This window comes from Mustelus asterias, chromosome 7 (assembly GCF_964213995.1).
Source record: "Mustelus asterias chromosome 7, sMusAst1.hap1.1, whole genome shotgun sequence".
Taxonomy (NCBI): Eukaryota; Metazoa; Chordata; class Chondrichthyes; order Carcharhiniformes; family Triakidae; genus Mustelus; species Mustelus asterias.
In genome coordinates this window covers 20,635,187-20,654,516 of record NC_135807.1, presented here as the reverse complement: position 1 = coordinate 20,654,516, position 19,330 = coordinate 20,635,187, and the positions used below count along the sequence as shown (strand labels likewise).

Here is a 19,330-nt window from a genome sequence, read left to right as displayed (position 1 = left end):
CAGGAAGAGAACAGTCTTGCTGGAGATTGTCGAGCGGTGTTCATTCATCCGTTGTCGTAGCATCTGCATGGTTTCCCCAATGTACCATGCCTCGGGACGTCCTTTCCTGCAGCGTATCAGGTAGACAATGTTGGCCGAGTCGCAAGAGTATGTACCGTGTACCTGGTGGATGGTGTTCTCACGTGAGATGATGGCATCCGTGCCGATGATCCGGCACGTCTTGCAGCGCTTGCTGTGGCAGGGTTGTGTGGTGTCGTGGTCACTGTTCTCCTGAAGGCTGGGTAGTTTGCTGCGGACAGTGGTCTGTTTGAGGTTGTGCGGTTGTTTGAAGGCAAGAAGTGGGGGTGTGGGGATGGTCTTGGCGAGATGTTCGTCTTCATCAATGACATGTTGAAGGCTCCGGAGGAGATGTCGTAGCTTCTCCGCTCTGGGGAAGTACTGGACGACGAAGGGTACTCTGTCCACCGGTCCCACGTTTGTCTTCTGAGGAGGTCGGTGCGGTATTTCGCTGTGGCGCGTCGGAACTGTCGATCGATGTGTCGAGCGCCATATCCTGTTCTTATGAGGGCATCTTTCAGCGTCTGGAGGTGTCTGGTGTGATTCTCCTCATCCGAGCAGATCCTGTGTATACGGAGGGCTTGTCCGTAGGGGATGGCTTCTTTAACATGTTTAGGGTGGCAGCTGGAGAAGTGGAGCATCGTGAGGTTATCCGTGGGCTTGCGGTACAGTGAGGTGCTGAGGTGACCGTCCTTAATGGAGATGCATGTGTCCAAGAATGCAACCGATTCCGGAGAGTAGTCCATGGTGAGTCTGATGGTGGGATGGAACTTGTTGATGTCATCATATAGTTGTTTCAGTGATTGTTCACCATGAGTCCAAAGAAAGAAAATGTCATCGATGTATCTAGTGTATAGCATCGGTTGAACTTTCAACCTCACCCTCTTCATTTCCCCTCCCATCCCACTTCCTTTCACCCTCTTGTTGCACGCCATGATTAATGTGCAAATTGATCAGCAGCTTGTCACAAGGAAGAGTTACCCCTTGAATTGCAAATTGTCACAAGTTTATACGATTTGTGTCATTCCTGTTATTTGCTTTGCTAAACAACATCTTGTGGTTAACCTCACCACGCGTTTCACAAAATGGTTGCATTTACAAAATAATTGCTATTTAAATCTGCCAGAAAGTGGCCTCAGGAAGAAACTTAATTAAGGTTTTACAGAAACTACCTGACTTCAGCAGTATATATTCAGCAACGTTGTAAGAGAAGCATTGAAATACATAATATACATGGCATGGATGTTGGATTCATCAATCCTCATTGATGCCTTCATTACTTGTAGACTTGACTATTCCAATGGACTCCTTGCTGATTTCCCACATTCTACCCCCGTAAACTTGAGGCAATTCAAAACCTTTATGCTCTCTGAGCTCTAATGGCTCCCAGTCAAGTCATATCTTTTATTTGAAAATTCTCATACTTGTTTTAACTTCTTTCAAAGCCTTGCCCCATTCCATCTCTGTAATCTTCTCCAGCCGTGCAACCCTCCAAGTTATCTGCGCTCCTCCGATTCTGGTTATAGAGTACCCCTTCTACATTTCTCTGCCTCTCGACCTTGCTTTCTTCCTTTCGGCACTCTTTAAAACGTACCTTTTAAACCAAGCTTTTGATCATTTGACCAAATATCTCCTTATGTGGCTTGGTGTGATGTTTTCTTTTATGATGCCTCTGCAAAGTGCCTTGGAACATGTTATTACATTAAATGCGCAGTGTGTATATAAATTATTGTAATCTGAATCTGACTCGACAATCTGAAAACAGATTTTATAGAAATGAGCCAAACAAAATCAAATTAATTCAGAATTTTCAAAAACCTTGTATGAAATCAATAGCTGTGGAGCTCACCTTAAGGAATGGATGTGATTGTTGTGAACGAGTTAAATACTCTGAAATAACAATATATTTCTGAAAATACTGCCACTGTATAATGAATGCAGTGAATCTAAAATACTGCAAAATTGGAAATACCGTCCCAAAGTTGAAACAGCAAGTCACTTTCAGGATCCACACGTACAATTGGGGCATCATACTTAAATTGTACTCTGCAAAGGGTCTGGTTGATGTTCAGATATGCATCTTAGCAGGGACTGTTACAGGTTCTGTACAAGTCTTTATGTGGCATCTCTATTTGGGAAGTGAGTAAGGAAAATCAGACTTGAGAAGGGATTTATCATGGTGTTCCATTAATAGCCCTTTAGCATGTTGCAGTGATTTGAAAACTGGGACATTAGCAGAGTTGTGAATCAAAATTGTGTGTGTGGTGTGTGAAGCTTTCATGGGAATTAAGCTAAACTACTAGGCATACTGAGCTAATAATAATCTGTGCTAGGTCTAGTAACACTTTGGAGCTCTCGGAAAACTGTGGAATAACTCGTATTTATTTGTTCTTAAGTACAGTTTTCATTTTCCATGTTTAGCTTCTTAACAGACAAAGGAACAAAGCAGGTAAACCCTGATTATGAGCTGGAATGTTCATCATAGTAAAATAAATACAACAACACATTCCAAAATAAAAGTCCATGAATGGGAATGCATTTTCATTAGTTTGAGAAGTTCATGAGTGTTAAAGGAGATTTTTATGCAATATAAACATGAGTGTCGTCTCATCTCTTAGGCATTTCAAAATTGCGCATGCGTCTTAAACATTTTATTTGTATGAATGCTAAATTTTGACTGCAAATACTTATAGTTCCAAATTTTTATTGTTTCCTTGTTCTGGTAGAGTTATTAGCTGCAGCCAGATTAATGTCATATTATTTCAGAACATTTAATTGATCTGAAGAGATGACTGAGCAAATTACTGCAACTTTCACTATATAATTAAACATCCTTCTCCAAGAAAGACATTTGTTGAATTTAAGATGCATTTGTTCTCTGTACATGCATGACATTGGCAAGGTCACGTTTACTTTCCATCCTTGTCTTGTTGAGCAACATTCTTAATGGTTGTAGAAGCATTCAATGATACGGCATTGAAGGAGGCCATACATTGTACCTGTGCGACTCTTCAGTAGAACTATCCAATTAGTCCTGCTCCCCTGCTCTTTTCCCAAAGCCTTGTCATTTTTTTATAGTATCCATCTAATTCTCTTTGGAATGCCACTATTGAAAATATTCTTCCACCTTACAGGCAGTGCATTCCAGATCATAGCAGCTTGCAGCTTTAAAAAAAATCTCCCCATACCTCTGGCTGTTCGGCAATGACCTTATATTTGTACCCTCTACTTATAGACTCCTCTGTCACTGGAAATGTTTTCTCTTTATTTACTGTGTCAAAACTGTTCATACTGTGCTGTTGTTATATTGGTCACATACTGAATGGGAGAAAAAAATAAATTAATTGTGTCGCAAGTAATTTAATGTATAAATACTTTGTGATGTCAGCAATGTAATGGGGCACTTTATAAATGCAGCTGCAGTGTATGGAATTAATATTTCTGACATTTAACTTGAGGGCAGACAGCTTAAAAACAGATTCCATTACATGTTCCCTAAAATATATATTTTTTATTGTAATAATGTAATTGTTAATAATCCAAAAGATGTTTCCTTTTTCAAATAATCATCCATTGCATTGCTCATAAAAGTTAAAATATTTAAAAATATTACTCCATTGCTATTCTCAAATTACTTGTATTTTGATTACTCTCCACTATTGTCCAGGTTCATTTTAAAGTTTACTTCACGAACAAATTTGTTATATTTATGAGGAGACGATGGTCTAGTGGTATTATTGCTCAACTATTAATGCAGAAACCCAGATAATGTTCTGGGGATCTGGGTTCGAATCCCGCCACAGCAGATGGTGGAATCTGAATTCAATAAAAAATATCTGGAATTAAGAGTCTATTGATGACCATAAAACCATTGTTGATTGTCAGGAAAACCCATCTGGTTCCCTAATGTCCTTTAGGGAAGGAAATCTGCCATCCTGACCTGGTCTGGCCGACATGTGACTCCAGATCCACAGCAATGTGCTTGACACTCAACTGCCCTCTGAAATGGCCTAGCAAGCCACTCAGTTGTAACAATCGCTCCAAAGTCTCAACAAAGGAGTGAAACCGGACGGACCACCTGGCATTGACCTTCTCACTGGAAAAGACAACGGCAAAACAAACAGCCCTGTTGACCGCGCAAAGTCCTCCTTACTAACATCTGGGGGCTAGTGCCAAAATTGGGAGAGCTGTCTCACAGACTAGCCAAGCCTGACATAGTCATTCTCACGGAATCATACCTTACAGATAACCCCAGATAGCACCATTACCATCCCTGGATATGTTCTGTCCCACCGGCAGGACAGACCCAGCAGAGGTGGCGGCACAGTGGTTATACAGTTGGGAGGGAGTTGCTCTGGGAATCCTTAACATCGACCCCTGACGCCATGAAGTCTCATGGCTTCAGGTTAAACATGGGCAAGGAAACCTCTTACTGGTTACCACGTACCATCCTCTTTCGGGAGATGAATCTGTATTCCTCCATGTTGAACAACACTTGGAGCAAACACTGAAGGTGGCAAGGGCGCAAAATGTACTCTGGGTGGAGGATTTCAACGAGTGGCTTGGCAGCAGCACTATTCATCGAGCTGGTCGGTTCCTAAAGGATATAACTGCTCGGCTGGGTCTGCAGCAAGTGGTGAAGGAACCAACAAGGGGAAATAACATACTTGACCTCATCCTTACCAATCTGCCGATGCATCTGTCCATGACAGTATCGGTAAGAGTGACCACCGCACAGTCCTTGTGGAGACTAAGCCCTGCCTTCACATTGAGAATAACCGCCATCATTTTGTGTGGCACTATCACCGTGCTAAATGGGACAGACTTCGAACCGATCTCGCAACTCAAGACTGGACATCCATGAGGTGCTGTGGGCCATCAACAGCAGCGGAGTTGTACTCCAGCACAATCTGCAACCTCATGGCCTGGCATATCCCCCACTCAACCATTACCATTAAGCCAGGGGATCAACCCTGGTTCAATGCCAGGAGCAGCACCAGGCATACCTAAAAATGAGGTGTCAACTTGGTGAAGCTACCAAACAGGACTACTTGCATGCCAAATGACAAAAACAGCAAGTGATAGACAGAGCTAAGCCATCCCACAACCAACGGATCAGATCTAAACTCTACAGTCTGCCACAGTCGAGAATGGTAGTGGACAATGAAACAACTCACTGGAAGAGGAGGCTCCATAAATATCCCCACCCTCAACGATAGAGGAGCCCAGCACATCAGTGCCAAAGATAAGGCTGAAGTATTCACAGCAATCTTCAGTCAGAAGTGCGAAGTGGATGATCCATCTCGGCCTCTTCCAGTGGTCCCCAGCATTTCCGATGCCAGTCTCCAGCCAATTCGATTCACTCCACGTGATATCAAGAAACGGTTGGAGGCACTGAATACTGCAAAGGCAGTAGGCCCTGATAACATTACGGCAAAAGTACTGAAGACTTGTGTTCCAGAACTTGCTGCTCCCCTAGCCAAACACTTCCAGTATAGTTACAACACTGGCATCTACCCAACAATGTGGAAAATTGCCCAGGGATGTCCTGTACACAAAAAACAGGACAAATCCAAACCAGCCAATTACCACCCAATCAGTCTCCTCTCGATCATCAGTAAAGTGATTGAACGGGTCATTGACAGTGCTATCAAGCAGCACCTGCTCAGCAATAACCTGCTCAGTGACACCCAGTTTGGGTTTTGCCAGGTTCACTCAGCTCCTGACCTCATTATAGCCTGGGTTCAAACATGGACAAAAGAGCTGAATTGCAGAGGTGAGGTAAGAGTGACAGCCCTTGACATCAAGGCTGCATTCGACCGAGTGTGACGTCAAGGAGCCCGAGCAAAACTGGAATCAATGGGTATCAGGGGGCAAACTTTCTGCTGGTTGGAGCCATACCTGGTACATAGGAAGATGGTTGTTGTTGTGGAGGGTCAGCCATCTCAGCTCCAGGACACTGCTGCAGAAGCCCCTCAGGGTAGTGTCCTAGGCCCAACAATCTTCAGCTGCTTTACCAATGACCTTCCTTCCATCATGTAAGAAGTAGGGATGTTCGCTGATGATTGCACAAGGTTTAGCACCATTCGTGACTCCTCAGATACTGAAGCAGTCCATGTTCAAATGCAACAAGATCTGGACAATATTCAGGCTTGGGCTGACAAGTGGCAAGTAACATTCGCGCCACATAAATGCTAGGCAATGACCATCACCAATAAGAGACACTCGAACCAACGCTCTTTGACATTCAGTGGTGTAACTATCACTGAATCCCCCACTGTCAACATCCTTGGGGTTATCATTGACCAGAAACTCAACCGGACTCGCCACATAAACACAGTGGCTACAAGAGCAGGTCAGAGGCTAGGAATACTGTGGCAAGTAACTCACCTCCTGACTCCCCAAAGCCTACCCACCATCTACAAGGCACAAGTCAAGGCAATTGCCTGGATGGGTGCAGCTCCAACAACACTCGAAAAGCTTGACACCATCCAGGCCAAAGCAGCCCGCTTGATTGGCACCATGTCTACAAACATTCAATCCCACCTTCACCGATGCTCAGTAGCAGCAGTGTGTACTATCTACAAGATGCAGTGCAGCAATTCACCAAAGATCTTTAGACAGCACCTTCCAAACCCATGACCACTTCCATCTAGGACAAAGGAAGCAAATAAATGGGAACACCATCACCTGCAAGTTTCCCTCCAAACCACTCACCATCCTGACTTGGAAATATATCGCCGTTCCTTCGCAGTCGCTGGGTCAAAATCCTGGAATTCCCTCCCTAACGGCATTATGGGTCAAACCACAGAACATGGACTGCAGCGATTCAAGAAGGCAGCTCACCACCACTTTCTCAAGCGCAACTAGGAATAGGCAATGAATTCTGGCCAGTCAGCGACGCCCATGTCCCACAAATGAATTAAAAAATGAACAAAATTGATGGAAAATGTTTTATATGAAATGTATTCACTGGATGCTAACTACAATGCACTTTACTGGATGCTCAGTGATGTCCACCATCATTTCATGGACTGCTAAAGCTCTATTTGAGAAATATATTTGAATATTTCCTGTCATATTATTTGTGATTTTGTATCACTTTGAGAAGCATGATAAAAGATTCCATGATAGATCAGAGACTTTATCCAGCGAATAGGCGAGCTGTAAAGTTTTTCCTTGGCTCGATCCTAGACTATTTTGCAGTCTCTGGTCTCAGCCAAGCAAAGTATGAATCTCTAATAAGTGTTTCAGTTGTCCTTAGTACCAGTGAAGATTTGTCTTGGCTTCCTGCTATTCAGCGACCTCTGCTGAGGAAGGATATGTGTGGACAGTGCTCTATCTTTCTAGCACCTTGCTTGACCCCTACACTCCCTCTGTTGTCAAACGGCTTGTCCTACCTTTTTTCCTTGGTGAGCTGCAATTTCTTCTCTGAATTTCCTATCTTCTTCATTGCGAAGAGCAAAGCATTGCTTATTCTCTACCCCAGAGAACTGAGGGCTGAGACTTTGAATATGGTTCAAAGCTGATATAGATCCTTGAACTGCAGGGGCATCAACGATTATGGGGAACAGGCAGCAAAGTGGACCTGAGGCAAAGATCAGATCAGCCATGATCCAAATGAATGGCAGTCAGGCTCATGAGGGCCAAATGGCCTACTTCTGCTCCTGTTTCTCGTGTTCTTATTTTCATCTGCCTCAGTCCACCAGCAGCTCAACCTCAAACATGAATTTATCACCTCTAAACTCAACTATCACAATGCTCTTCAGGCTGCGCTGAATAAACTTGAGCTCCCACATTTAATCTGCTCACCCATCTCCCCACGTTTGCTGACCTGTGACCAGTGCCTCAGATTTAGAACTCGCAGTTTTGGTTTCAAATATCTTGAGGGACTTGCCTCTTTCTGTCTTGGTACACTGCTACAGCCCTGCATTTCCTCAAGAACTTGGCATTCCTTCAATTTTGTTCTCCCAGACACCCCTCACTCTGCCTCACTATTGGTGGTTATGCCTTTGCCCATCTTTTTCCTAACTCTGGAATTTCCTCTCAGTATCTCCTCCTCTCTGCATCTTTCAGACCCTCCCTAAAACCATCTTCTTCGTCCAAACTTACAAAGACCCCATTATTTGGCTTAGTATCATTTTCTGTCTGGTTAAACTTCCTTGAAGCCCCATGGGACAGTTTGCTGCATTAAAGCTGCTTCCATAGATCATAGTATTTAAAATGAACCTATTTAGTCAGTGCCAAAATGCATGCATAGGGCTTCAGGAAGGATAGGTCCGTCCCCCCCGACCCACCCACACAAAATTTCAGCCAATACATCATGTTTAGGGAATGTTCGCATTAGGAGTCGGCCTCAGTGTTTCGGCTCAGAGATACGTTTAAGGTTATACTTGACATACAAGTCGGCGTACGAGATCAAACAGCCACTGACTTAGAAGGCCCAGTTGCAAAGAAGATGCACGGGTGTTAATGTCATGCCCGCACAGAGCAGACCACATATGGTGACCCGCAAACAGAAATGGATCACCTTGCAAAAAGAATGAAGCCCAAAGTTGGTTCCAAGGTACACGTCATAATGTGTAACCTGTCAAATGATGCAATGAGAGAATTCGGTGTTTGTGAAAAACTGATGTGAGAACAGAAGAAGGAATCTTATTGTGGGTGAATTCAGAACTAGGGGGCACTTTTTAAAATTGGCATTTGTCTTTCTGGAGTAGAGATTTGAATTTTCTTCTCTAAGGGTTCTGTGCCTTTGGAATTCTCCGCCTCAGAAAGTGGTGGAGGCAGGGTAACGGAATACTTTAAGGCAGAGGTAGATAGATCCTTGTTAGGCAAAGGAATTGAAAGTTATGGGTTGAGTGAGGGTGGATCTTGAGAATTGTGTATTGGAATGGGTGCTCAAATTGTCAGAAGGGTTACTAATTTGCCAGAAATCCAATGCACGCTTCAGTGGGCCAGATCAAATCCTGAGTCATAGAACATAGAACATAGAACATAGAAAGTCACAGCACAAACAGGCCCTTCGGCCCACAAGTTGCGCCGATCACATCCCCACCTCTAGGCCTATCTATAGCCCTCAATCCCATTAAATCCCATGTACTCATCCAGAAGTCTCTTAAAAGACCCCAACGAGTTTGCCTCCACCACCACCGACGTCAGCCGATTCCACTCACCCACCACCCTCTGAGTGAAAAACTTACCCCTGACATCCCCCCTGTACCTACCCCCCAGCACCTTAAACCTGTGTCCTCTCGTAGCAACCATTTCAGCCCTTGGAAATAGCCTCTGAGAGTCCACCCTATCCAGACCCCTCAACATCTTGTAAACCTCTATCAGGTCACCTCTCATCCTTCGTCTCTCCAGGGAGAAGAGACCAAGCTCCCTCAACCTATCCTCATAAGGCATGCCCCCCAATCCAGGCAACATCCTTGTAAATCTCCTCTGCACCCTTTCAATGGCTTCAACATCTTTCCTGTAATGAGGTGACCAGAACTGCGCGCAGTACTCCAAGTGGGGTCTAACCAGGGCCCTATAAAGCTGCAGCATTATCTCCCGACTCCTAAACTCAATCCCTCGATTAATGAAGGCTAGTACGCCATACGCCTTCTTGACCGCATCCTCCACCTGCGAGGCCGATTTAAGAGTCCTATGGACCCGGACCCCAAGGTCCTTCTGATCCTCTACACTGCTAAGAATGGTACCCTTCATTTTATACTGCTGCTCCATCCCATTGGATCTGCCAAAATGGATCACTACACACTTATCCGGGTTGAAGTCCATCTGCCACTTCTCCGCCCAGTCTTGCATTCTATCTATGTCTCGCTGCAACTTCTGACATCCCTCCAAACTATCCACAACACCACCTACCTTGGTGTCGTCAGCAAACTTACCAACCCATCCCTCCACTTCCTCATCCAGGTCATTTATGAAAATGACAAACAGCAAGGGTCCCAGAACAGATCCCTGGGGCACTCCACTGGTCACTGACCTCCATGCAGAGAAAGACCCCTCCACAGCCACTCTCTGCCTTCTGCAGGCAAGCCAGTTCTGGATCCACAAGGCAACAGCCCCTTGGATCCCATGCCCTCTCACTTTCTCAAGAAGTCTTGCATGGGGGACCTTATCGAACGCTTTGCTGAAGTCCATATAGACCACATCCACCGCTCTTCCTTCGTCAATGTGCTTGGTCACATTTTCAAAGAACTCAACCAGGCTCGTAAGGCACGACCTGCCCCTGACAAAGCCGTGCTGACTACTTTTGATCATACTAAACTTCTCTAGATGATCATAAATCCTGTCTCTCAGGATCCTCTCCATCAACTTACCAACCACTGAGGTTAGACTCACCGGTCGGTAATTTCCCGGGCTGTCCCTGTTCCCTTTCTTGAATATAGGGACCACATCCGCAATCCTCCAATCCTCCGGAACCTCTCCCGTCTCCATCGACGATGCAAAGATCATCGCCAAAGGCTCCGCAATCTCCTCCCTCGCCTCCCACAGTAACCTGGGGTACATCCCATCCGGTCCCGGCGACTTACCAACCTTGATGCCATTCAATAGTTCCAACACATCCTCTTTCTTTATGTCCACATGCTCGATCCTTTCTGTCCTCCGCAATCCAGCAGTACAACCACCCAGATCCCTTTCCACCGTGAATACCGAGGTAAAGTATTCATTAAGCACCTCCGCCATTTCTAACGGTTCCGCACAAACTTTTCCCCCTTCACCTTTTAAGGGTCCTATGCCTTCACATCTCATCCTTTTACTCTTGACATATTTGTAGAAAGCCTTGGGATTCTCCTTAATCTTACCCGCCAAGGTCTTCTCATGACCCCTTCTCGCTCTCCTAATTTCCTTCTTAAGCTCCTTCCTACATCGCGTATACTCCTCTAAATCCTTAACACCTCCTAGCTCTCTGAACCTTCTGTACGCCTCTCTTTTCTTATTTACCAGGTTCATCACAACCTTCGTGCACCACGGTTCCCGTACCCTACCAACACCCCCCTGTCTCATCGGAACGTTGTCATGCAGAGCTCCAGACAAACATTCCTTGAAAATCCTCCACTTTCCTTCGGTACTTTTCCCCAAGAATGCCTCCTTCCAATTTACCCGTCTAATTTCCTCCCTGATGACACTGTATTTCCCTTTACTCCAGAGAAACACTTTCCTAGCCTGCCTGACCCTATCTCTTTCCAATGCTATCGTGAAGGAGATAGAATTATGATCGCTATCCCCAAGATGTTCACCCACCGAGAGATCCTCCACCTGTCCAGGTTCATTAGCCAGCACCAGATCAAGAACAGCCTCTCCTCTAGTAGGCTTATCCACATACTGTGTCAGGAAACTCTCCTGGACACACCTAACAAACTCCTCTCCATCCAAACCCCTAGCCCTAGGGATATTCCAATCTATGTTTGGGAAATTAAAATCTCCCATCACGACAACTCTGTTATTCCTACATCTCTCCAGGATCTGTGAAAGATCCTGGAGAGATGTAGGAAAGCAAAGAATTCAGAGCAACAGTTAATTGTGTAGCTGGTGTATGGAACAAAAGTTCCTCGTGTTGTGGCAGATAACCAAGATTGCTAAGAGACGCCAAAAATTACCAGCTTCTGGGGAGGTGATGGCCTTGTGGCATTAACGCTGGACAATTGATCCAGAAACTCAACTAGTGTTCTGGGACCCCATGTTTGAATCCTATCATGGCAAATGGTGTAATTTTAGAAGTGTTAATGAGGGGTCACTTTGGGACCAGTGACCATAATCCCATTAGTTTTAAGATAGCTATGGGAAACAATAGGTCTGGCCCAAAAGTTAAAATTCTAAATTACGGCAAGGCTAGTTTTGATGATATTAGACATGAACTTCCAAAAGTTGATTGGGGGAGTCTGTTGGCAGGCAAAGGGACGGCTGGGAAGTGGGAGACTTTCAAAAGAGTATTAACCACGGTTACGGTAAGCACATTCCTTTTAGAATGAAGGACAACACTGGTAGAAGCAGGGAACCCTAGATGACTTGGGATATTGGGGCCCTGGTCAAGAAGAAGGAGGCACATGACATGCATAGGGAGCTGGGATCAAGTGGATCTCTTGAAGAGTATAGAGGGTGTAGGAGTAGAGTTATGAGAGAAATCAGGAGGGCAAAAAGAGGACACAAGATTGCTTTGGCAGATAAGGTAAAGGAGAATCCAAAGAGCTTCTACAAATACATAAAGGGCAAAAGCATAACTAGGAAGAGAGTAGGGCCTCTTAAAGATCAACAAGGTCATCTACATGCAGATCCATAAGAGATGGGTGAGATCCTAAATGAATATTTCTCATCCGTATTTACTGTTGAGAAAAGCAGATAATTGGAAATAAAGTGGTGTCTTGTGAAGGAGGTGCTGGAAGTTTTAAAGCACATCAAAGTAGATAAATCCCCTGGACCTGATGAAGTGTATCCCAGGATGTTGCGGGAGGCTAGGGAGGAAATTGCGGGTCCCTTCCCTTAGCAGAGATATTTGAATCATTGACAGCACAGTTAAGGTACCTGAAGATTGGAGGGCGGCAAATATTGTGCCTTTGTTTAAGAAGGGCAGCAAGGAAAAGCCTGGGAACTACAGGCCGGTGAGTCTAACATCTGTAGTGGGTAAGTTTTTGGAAGGTATTCTGAGAGACAGGATCTACAGGCATTTAGAGAGGCAAGGACTGATTAGGGACAGTCAGCATGGCTTTGTGAGTGGAAAATCATGTCTCACAAATTTGATTGAGTTTTTTGAAGGGGTAACCAAGAAGGTAGATGAGGGCAGTGCAGTTGATGTTGTCTACATGGACTTTAGCAAGGCTTTTGTCAAGGTACTGCTTGGTAGGTTGTTGCATAAGGTTAAATCTCGTGGGATCCAGGGTGAGGTAGCCAATTGGATACAAAATTGGCTTGATGACAGATGCCAGAGGGTGGTTTTAGAGGGTTGTTTTTCAAACTGGAGGTCTATGACCAGCGGTGTGCCTCAGGGATCGGTGCTGGGTCCACTGTTATTTGTCATTTATATTAATGATTTGGATGAGAATTTCGTAGGCATGGTTAGTAAGTTTGCAGATGACCCCAAGATTGGTGGCATAGTGTACAGTGAAGAAGGTTATCCAGGATAGCAACGGGATCTTAATCATTTGGGCGAGTGGGCTGATGAATGGCAAATGGAGTTTAATTTAGATAAATGCAAGGTGATGCATTTTGGTAGATTGAACCAGGGCAGCACCTGTTCAGTTAATGATAGGGTGCTGGGGAGAGTTATAGTATCAATAGATCTTGTGGTACAGGTTCATAGCTCCTTGAAAGTGGAGTCACAGGTGGACAGAATGGTGAAGAAGGCATTTAGCATGCTTGGTTTCATCGGTCAGAACATTGAATACAGGAGTTAAGACGTCTTGTTGAAATTGTACACGACATTGGTAAGGCCACACTTGGAATACTGTGTACAGTTCTGGTCATCCTATTATAGAAAGGATATTATTAAACTAGAAAGAGTGCAGAAAATATTTTCTAGGATGCTACCGGGACTTTGATGGTTTGAGTTATAAGGTGAGGCTGGATAGACTGGGCCTTTTTTCCCTGGAGCGTAGGAGGTTTAGGGGTGACCTTATAGAGGTCTATAAAATAATGAGGGGCATAGATCAACTAGCTAGTCAATATCTTTTCCCAAAGGTAGGGGTGTCTAAAACTAGAGGACATAAGTTTAAGGTGAGAGGGGAGAGATACAAAAGTGTCCAGAGAGGCAATTCTTTCACACAGAGGGTGGTGTCTGGAACAAGCTGCCAGAGATAGTTGTCTTTTGAGAGATATTTTGTCTTTTAAAAAGCATTTAGACAGTTACATGGGTAGGATGAGTATAGAAGGATTTGGGCCAAATGTGGGCAATTGGGACTAGCTTAATGGTTTTAAAAAAGGGTGGCATGGACAAGTTGGGCCGAAGGACCTGTTTCTATGCTATAAATCTCTGACTCTGTCACTCTATGGTGATTCACCAGGGACAAAAACACGAGTATCCATTATATCATATGATATCAACATGGATGAAACGTCCATGAATTTTGATATACCCAGCAACCAAACTCTGCAGTGGAAAGGTATGAAAACAGTTCTAGTGAGAAGACAAGATTCATGATGGCGCTTCCCAAAATCACCGATGGAACAAAATTAAAGCCTGTGGTAATTTTCAAATGTAAAACCATGCTGAAAATCCAGTTGCATGCAGGTGTTGTTTTTGTGCATGTCCATAAAAATGGTTGGATAGATGAGGATAGAGTGAAGTTATGGATTGGTAAAATCCCAGTGGCCTGTGCAAAGAATGCAGCTTAGTAGAGCAGGATACATTCAGATCACATATTACCAATGAAATCAAGAGGCAATTCCTCTGAAATGATTGTGGTAGTAGCAGGGAGTCCAATGTTTGTCATTTAACCGTTAGATGCTTGCTTCAATAAGCCATTCAAGGATCATGGGCTTCTGGATTCTCGTCCAGTGACTTTACCACTATGCATCTGTCTCTCTAATAGCCTTATGTGGTTTAAGAAGAATATATTTGTAATTCTCACCATTATGATGATGGTGTGCTTTTGCTATGGATTTTTTTTATGTTTAAGGGGAATGTTTTAAAGTTCAGTTTTTCTCTCCAGGTGGCGGTCTGGAGGGAATGCAGCTCAGATACTGGGAAAGCAGGATAATTACTCATTTTAGCCATATACTATTTACTGAGGAGAGAGCTATTGGCCGATCGTGTATGAAAAGAAAAGGTCCCCTGGGATTTTTGATTAAAGGAATGGAAGGTGGGTTTAGATTGACAGAGCCATGTGATAATGTGGTAAATGGGAGGAGCTAGGTATGTAGCAGAGTGAAAGCAGCTTTTGAGTCCTGGCTGGGATTTGTTTAAACACCAAAAGCAAGCTGTTTTCCACAAAATCTTTTTGAAAGTTTCAAGACTGATTACATCCCTTATAGCAAGTAAAGGTATGGTTACTCACTGTATTTAAAGTGGTTTTTGAATCTGTAAGAAGAATGTTGCTTATTTGGAACTGAAACAGTGATAGGTTAGAGATTGGAGTTTCTTTTCATGTTTAAATTTTGTTCAAACAGGTAGGTGTGCTATAGATAAGCTGTGCAATTAAATAAAGTTTATTTTACTATAAAAAATCTCAAATTTGTCAGCCCAATTAGTCCTGGAGCGAAGCATCCTATCCTCACGTTTATGCCAAAATAAAAACACTGTTGGGGTCTAGTCCAGCTTCTTAATGTAATTTGGGATTCTGGCTCAGGGCCCAAACACTATCTAGGTTTCAAAGTGAATAACTGATGCTTGGGAAAGTACTGGAGGACATATGAAGATACCTCGGCAAGTGGTCATTACCTCCAGGGGGAAGGAGAACAGTGTGGCTGGTCAAGCATGTGAAAATGACGATTATAGAATTTCTTTTAAGATTTGGAGCACGGAACTATGCCACATTCTTTCCGATTATAGTTGTCATGTGGAGATACAAATCATCGCTCAGATTTTCTTTTCTGTTCCTTAGTACAATCTGTATGGACTTGTCAAGTAAAGATAATATTTGTAAGCTCCTGCTGTTGTACAAGTATAGTCACCCCTGCATGGCAAAAACATCCTTTCATTAAAAGTTAATTGTTAAAGTTTTGTTTTTGCATCATTGTATGTTTTTCACCCAAATATTTCAATTTTAAGTAGCTGACTTTCAACCAAGCTTGAAACCTTTTCATCCTATTGTCAAACTTGGTTGCTATCCATGTAACAAAATAGCTTTGTCACATGATCCCCATTTGCAGTGAGATTGCTTCCCACTGCTGTGGTACTTCTGTTTTGCCCCAAAGTGCATTCCTGATGCTGGCTTCTCCATCTCCCCTCAGACCACCACTCCCCCATATATCAGAGTGTTTAATTGGAGGAATGAGAACAAGCACTGTCTCCATTGCTATTTTGGCCTAGTGGATGGTGAAGGTAAATTGGCCACAGGTTAAGTGTAGTTTTGAAGTAAAATCATCAGGCTCATGGCCGCCTCCTTCTGTGCTGTAGGATTCTGTGATGCACTGGGAAAAATAAACTTGCGTGTCTGGTGTTTTCCGTGACTGTGGGCTGCCCCAAAGTATTTTCCAGCCTGCTGACATACTCTTTGAAGTGCAATTATTGCTTCAAGGTAGGAAATGCTGCAGCCAGTTTGTGCACAGCAAGATTTCACAAGTAGCAATTGTGGTGATGAACAGATGCTAATGATTTTGCTTGAGCGATACATATTAACCAGGTGAGGGAGAAGGCCCTTTCTTTTCAAGTAGCGTAATGGGACCTTTCACATTATGGGTGGCACAGTGTTTAGCACTGCTGCCTCACAGCACCAGGGACCTGTGTTCGATTCCCGGCTTGGGGCACAGTCTGTATGGAGTCTGCACGTTCTCCCCATGTCTGCGTGGGTTTCCACCAGGTGCTCCGGTTTCCTCCCACAGTCTGAAAGACATGCTTGTTAGGTGCAGTGGCCATGCTAAATTTTCCCTGTGTACCCGAACAGGCGCTGGAGTGTGGCGACTAGGGGATTTTCACAGTAACTTCGTTGCAGTGTTAATGTGACACTAATGTGACTCTTTGAGGCATTAATAAATAAACACATCCACCTGAGAGGGCTGACAGGGCCTCAGTTTTGCTTGTCATTCAAAAGACAATACCACCCATAGGGCAGCACACCCCTCAGCATCCACTGTGTTGGGAGAAATGTAGCGTCCCAAGAGAATTGTCCTCATGTGGTACTTGTGTCAAGTTACGTAGCATTCAGTTTGGAACATGCAAAACATGTGATGTGAACATGAGATTCACTCTAACCACATTTACATTGGGCTTAACACTGGCCTAAATTGTTCATAGATTATAATGATTCAGATGCACAAAAATACTTTGAAATAAAAACACAAATTTCAAGCATGTACCATTTTAAGACTGACGAATGCTGTTTGACATTGCCTGACAGCAATGTGGAATATGGTGAATGAAATACAAATTGATGTAGTTGGCATATGGATTGAAAGAACGTAGTCAGCCGTCATTCTTCCCAGCTGTATGGAAAATATGGAAGCTGCCTTTGAGGATTCAGGAGCTAGCTGTGGTACTGATAGGTTATTATAGTACTGCCCTAGTTTCCAATCAGTACGTGCTCAGACTCCAATGCTGATTCTGTAGGTTATGATTTAAAAAAAGCACATTCTTCTTATGGTTAGAAAATGGCAAGATGAAACAGAAGTTTTATGCTTTTATTATCTGACCTCCGGCATAATTTCAAATGAAACAGGGAAAAAGCAAGTCTACAGAATGCCAGAGGCACATCTGAAGGCATACAGTCATGACCTGGGTCAGATTTGATTTGCAGTGAGGCATCGGTTGAATTCTCTTGTCAGTTTTGTAAACAGGAGTCTGCGGGTGAGATTAGCATATTAATAAGGTGCTTGCTAATCAACTCCAAATGGAGCTGGCTACAGTGGTGCCTTTTAGCAGTTTGCAAGGATGTTTCGGATATACGAGAAACATGAGGAGAATCTGAAACTTGAAGGAGGTTTGGTGCAGTTCTTTGCTGAAGAAATCGTATTCTGTTCTCCACCACTATGGAACCTGTAACAGGAGAACTAATGTGAAAACGCATATGAAAGGAAGCAGGGTTTTTGTGTTGGACTGAACACATTGAAGTGCCTTCCCAGCCCCCTGCTGGAGCCCATACTGACAGTGTTGAATTGAGACATTGTATGCAGTGGCCTAGCTAGCGTGTACGCTGCTGCCAAGGCAGCAAGGCCTGTTCCAAGAAGCAGTTGTCGTCTGCATGGAGAGGAGCGGCTGCAGTCCGTTCCCAGTATGCTGGGCCAGAGGTATTGACAGATAAATAAATTCCTACCCATTTAATGAACACAGAAGAAATTGGCATGTTGCAAGTGTTTAAAAAAAATCTTAAATATTTTGGACAAATTCATTTTACAAAAAAATAATGCCTTAATTGCCTTTCGGAGGAAATATCTTTTGTTATTTGACAACTGTTTCCTGATTTGCTGTGCTCACTTTGACCTTGTTTGATAAAATCATTTAAAAACACAGATAATTGCCAATTCATTTAACAGTTTAAAAAAACACTTCTGTGAGAAGCTAATTTGTGCTCTTGTTGCACCTTTGTCAGGTCATAGCAGGTAAATAAAACCTGACAGTGCTCCTCATTTTATTAACAATTAAAGCACCCAGGTGCAGGCATTTGTCATTGTTTTTGCTTCATATTTGGACTGACTCTGTTATCTACAGTTTAGAAAGCCAACATTTAATTTGATGAATTATTGACTATTTCAAGGGATGAGTAAATGGGTGTTTATATGAATGCTTACATTTCACAACCAGCTCTGTTTTGTTCAATGTCCACAAGTGATGTAATATTTTAGGCCACATATGTTTTTATGAAGAAATTTCAGCCTTTTATGAGCATACATATATGCATGTACCTGTAATTATCTCTGCTACTGAAGGTGGATGGAGTAATATTTTCACCCCTGTGTTAGTCTGTTTATCTGTTTGTAAACAATAAATGAGTAGATAGATTTCAGTGAAATTTGGTACATGAGGTATGGCCCAAGGAAGTACTGATTAGTTTTTGGCCAAGATACTGGAAATTTTTAAAGGATCCATTAACATTGGGAGATAAGGTGAAGTGACTTTATGGGTTTTATTTAGAATGTTGATTGTTTAAGAATGTTGTGAATAGTCTCAGCTGCTGTGGTTGAAATGATCACATCTATCAAAATGTGAGCAGAGTTTTCAGAGCAAGTTCTTGCATGTGGATTGACTTGAAGCTTCCATGGGATGGAAGCGCTGAATAAAAATATTTATTTTCAGCTTTTGTAGTTACAGAGCATCAATCAGGCAGGGAAAAGCCTCCAGGAAGAGCTGCATAATTGTAATAATGTGAGTTAACAAAGTGTGTTGGAGGTATGTGCTCTGTTGAATGCCGCCTTGTTTAAATCATGCCAACTTGCTGATTTGTTGGTTCTATTGCAAAAAAAATCTATAATGTAATTTCCAACTGCTCAAGGCTTCACTTATCATTCAAACATAATTTCCCTGGAAGCTGTTGCATTGAAGCTGCAACCTCTTTTCATGTATACAATTTTAAGCAAACTATAGGGAAAACTGACAACTCATGCAGGATTAATAAATAAGCCAGTGCACGTACAATATTTTTCTGAAGGTAGGTAGTTTGAAAATGTATGTAAATTT

At 43.2% G+C, this 19,330-nt stretch overlaps 1 protein-coding gene across 26 annotated transcripts in view; it reads left to right on the top strand.

Moving 5' to 3' along the window:
- The window catches only part of LOC144495599 (focal adhesion kinase 1), a 528,227-nt gene that overhangs the window by 164,396 nt on the left and 344,501 nt on the right, over window positions 1–19,330 (top strand). For 8 of the 26 annotated variants that reach the window (XM_078215777.1, XM_078215772.1, XM_078215774.1 and 5 more), the window contains exon 1: window positions 17,497–17,943. The exons of 10 other annotated variants lie outside the window; for them this stretch is intronic. In XM_078215777.1, coding sequence (XP_078071903.1) covers window positions 17,898–17,943 — 46 coding nt within the window. In that variant the 5' untranslated portion in view covers window positions 17,497–17,897. Of the gene's footprint in view, window positions 1–17,406; window positions 17,944–18,958; window positions 19,019–19,330 lie in introns of those variants that run through there. 8 more of the 26 variants (XM_078215778.1, XM_078215757.1, XM_078215767.1 and 5 more) reach the window with 7 other exon arrangements.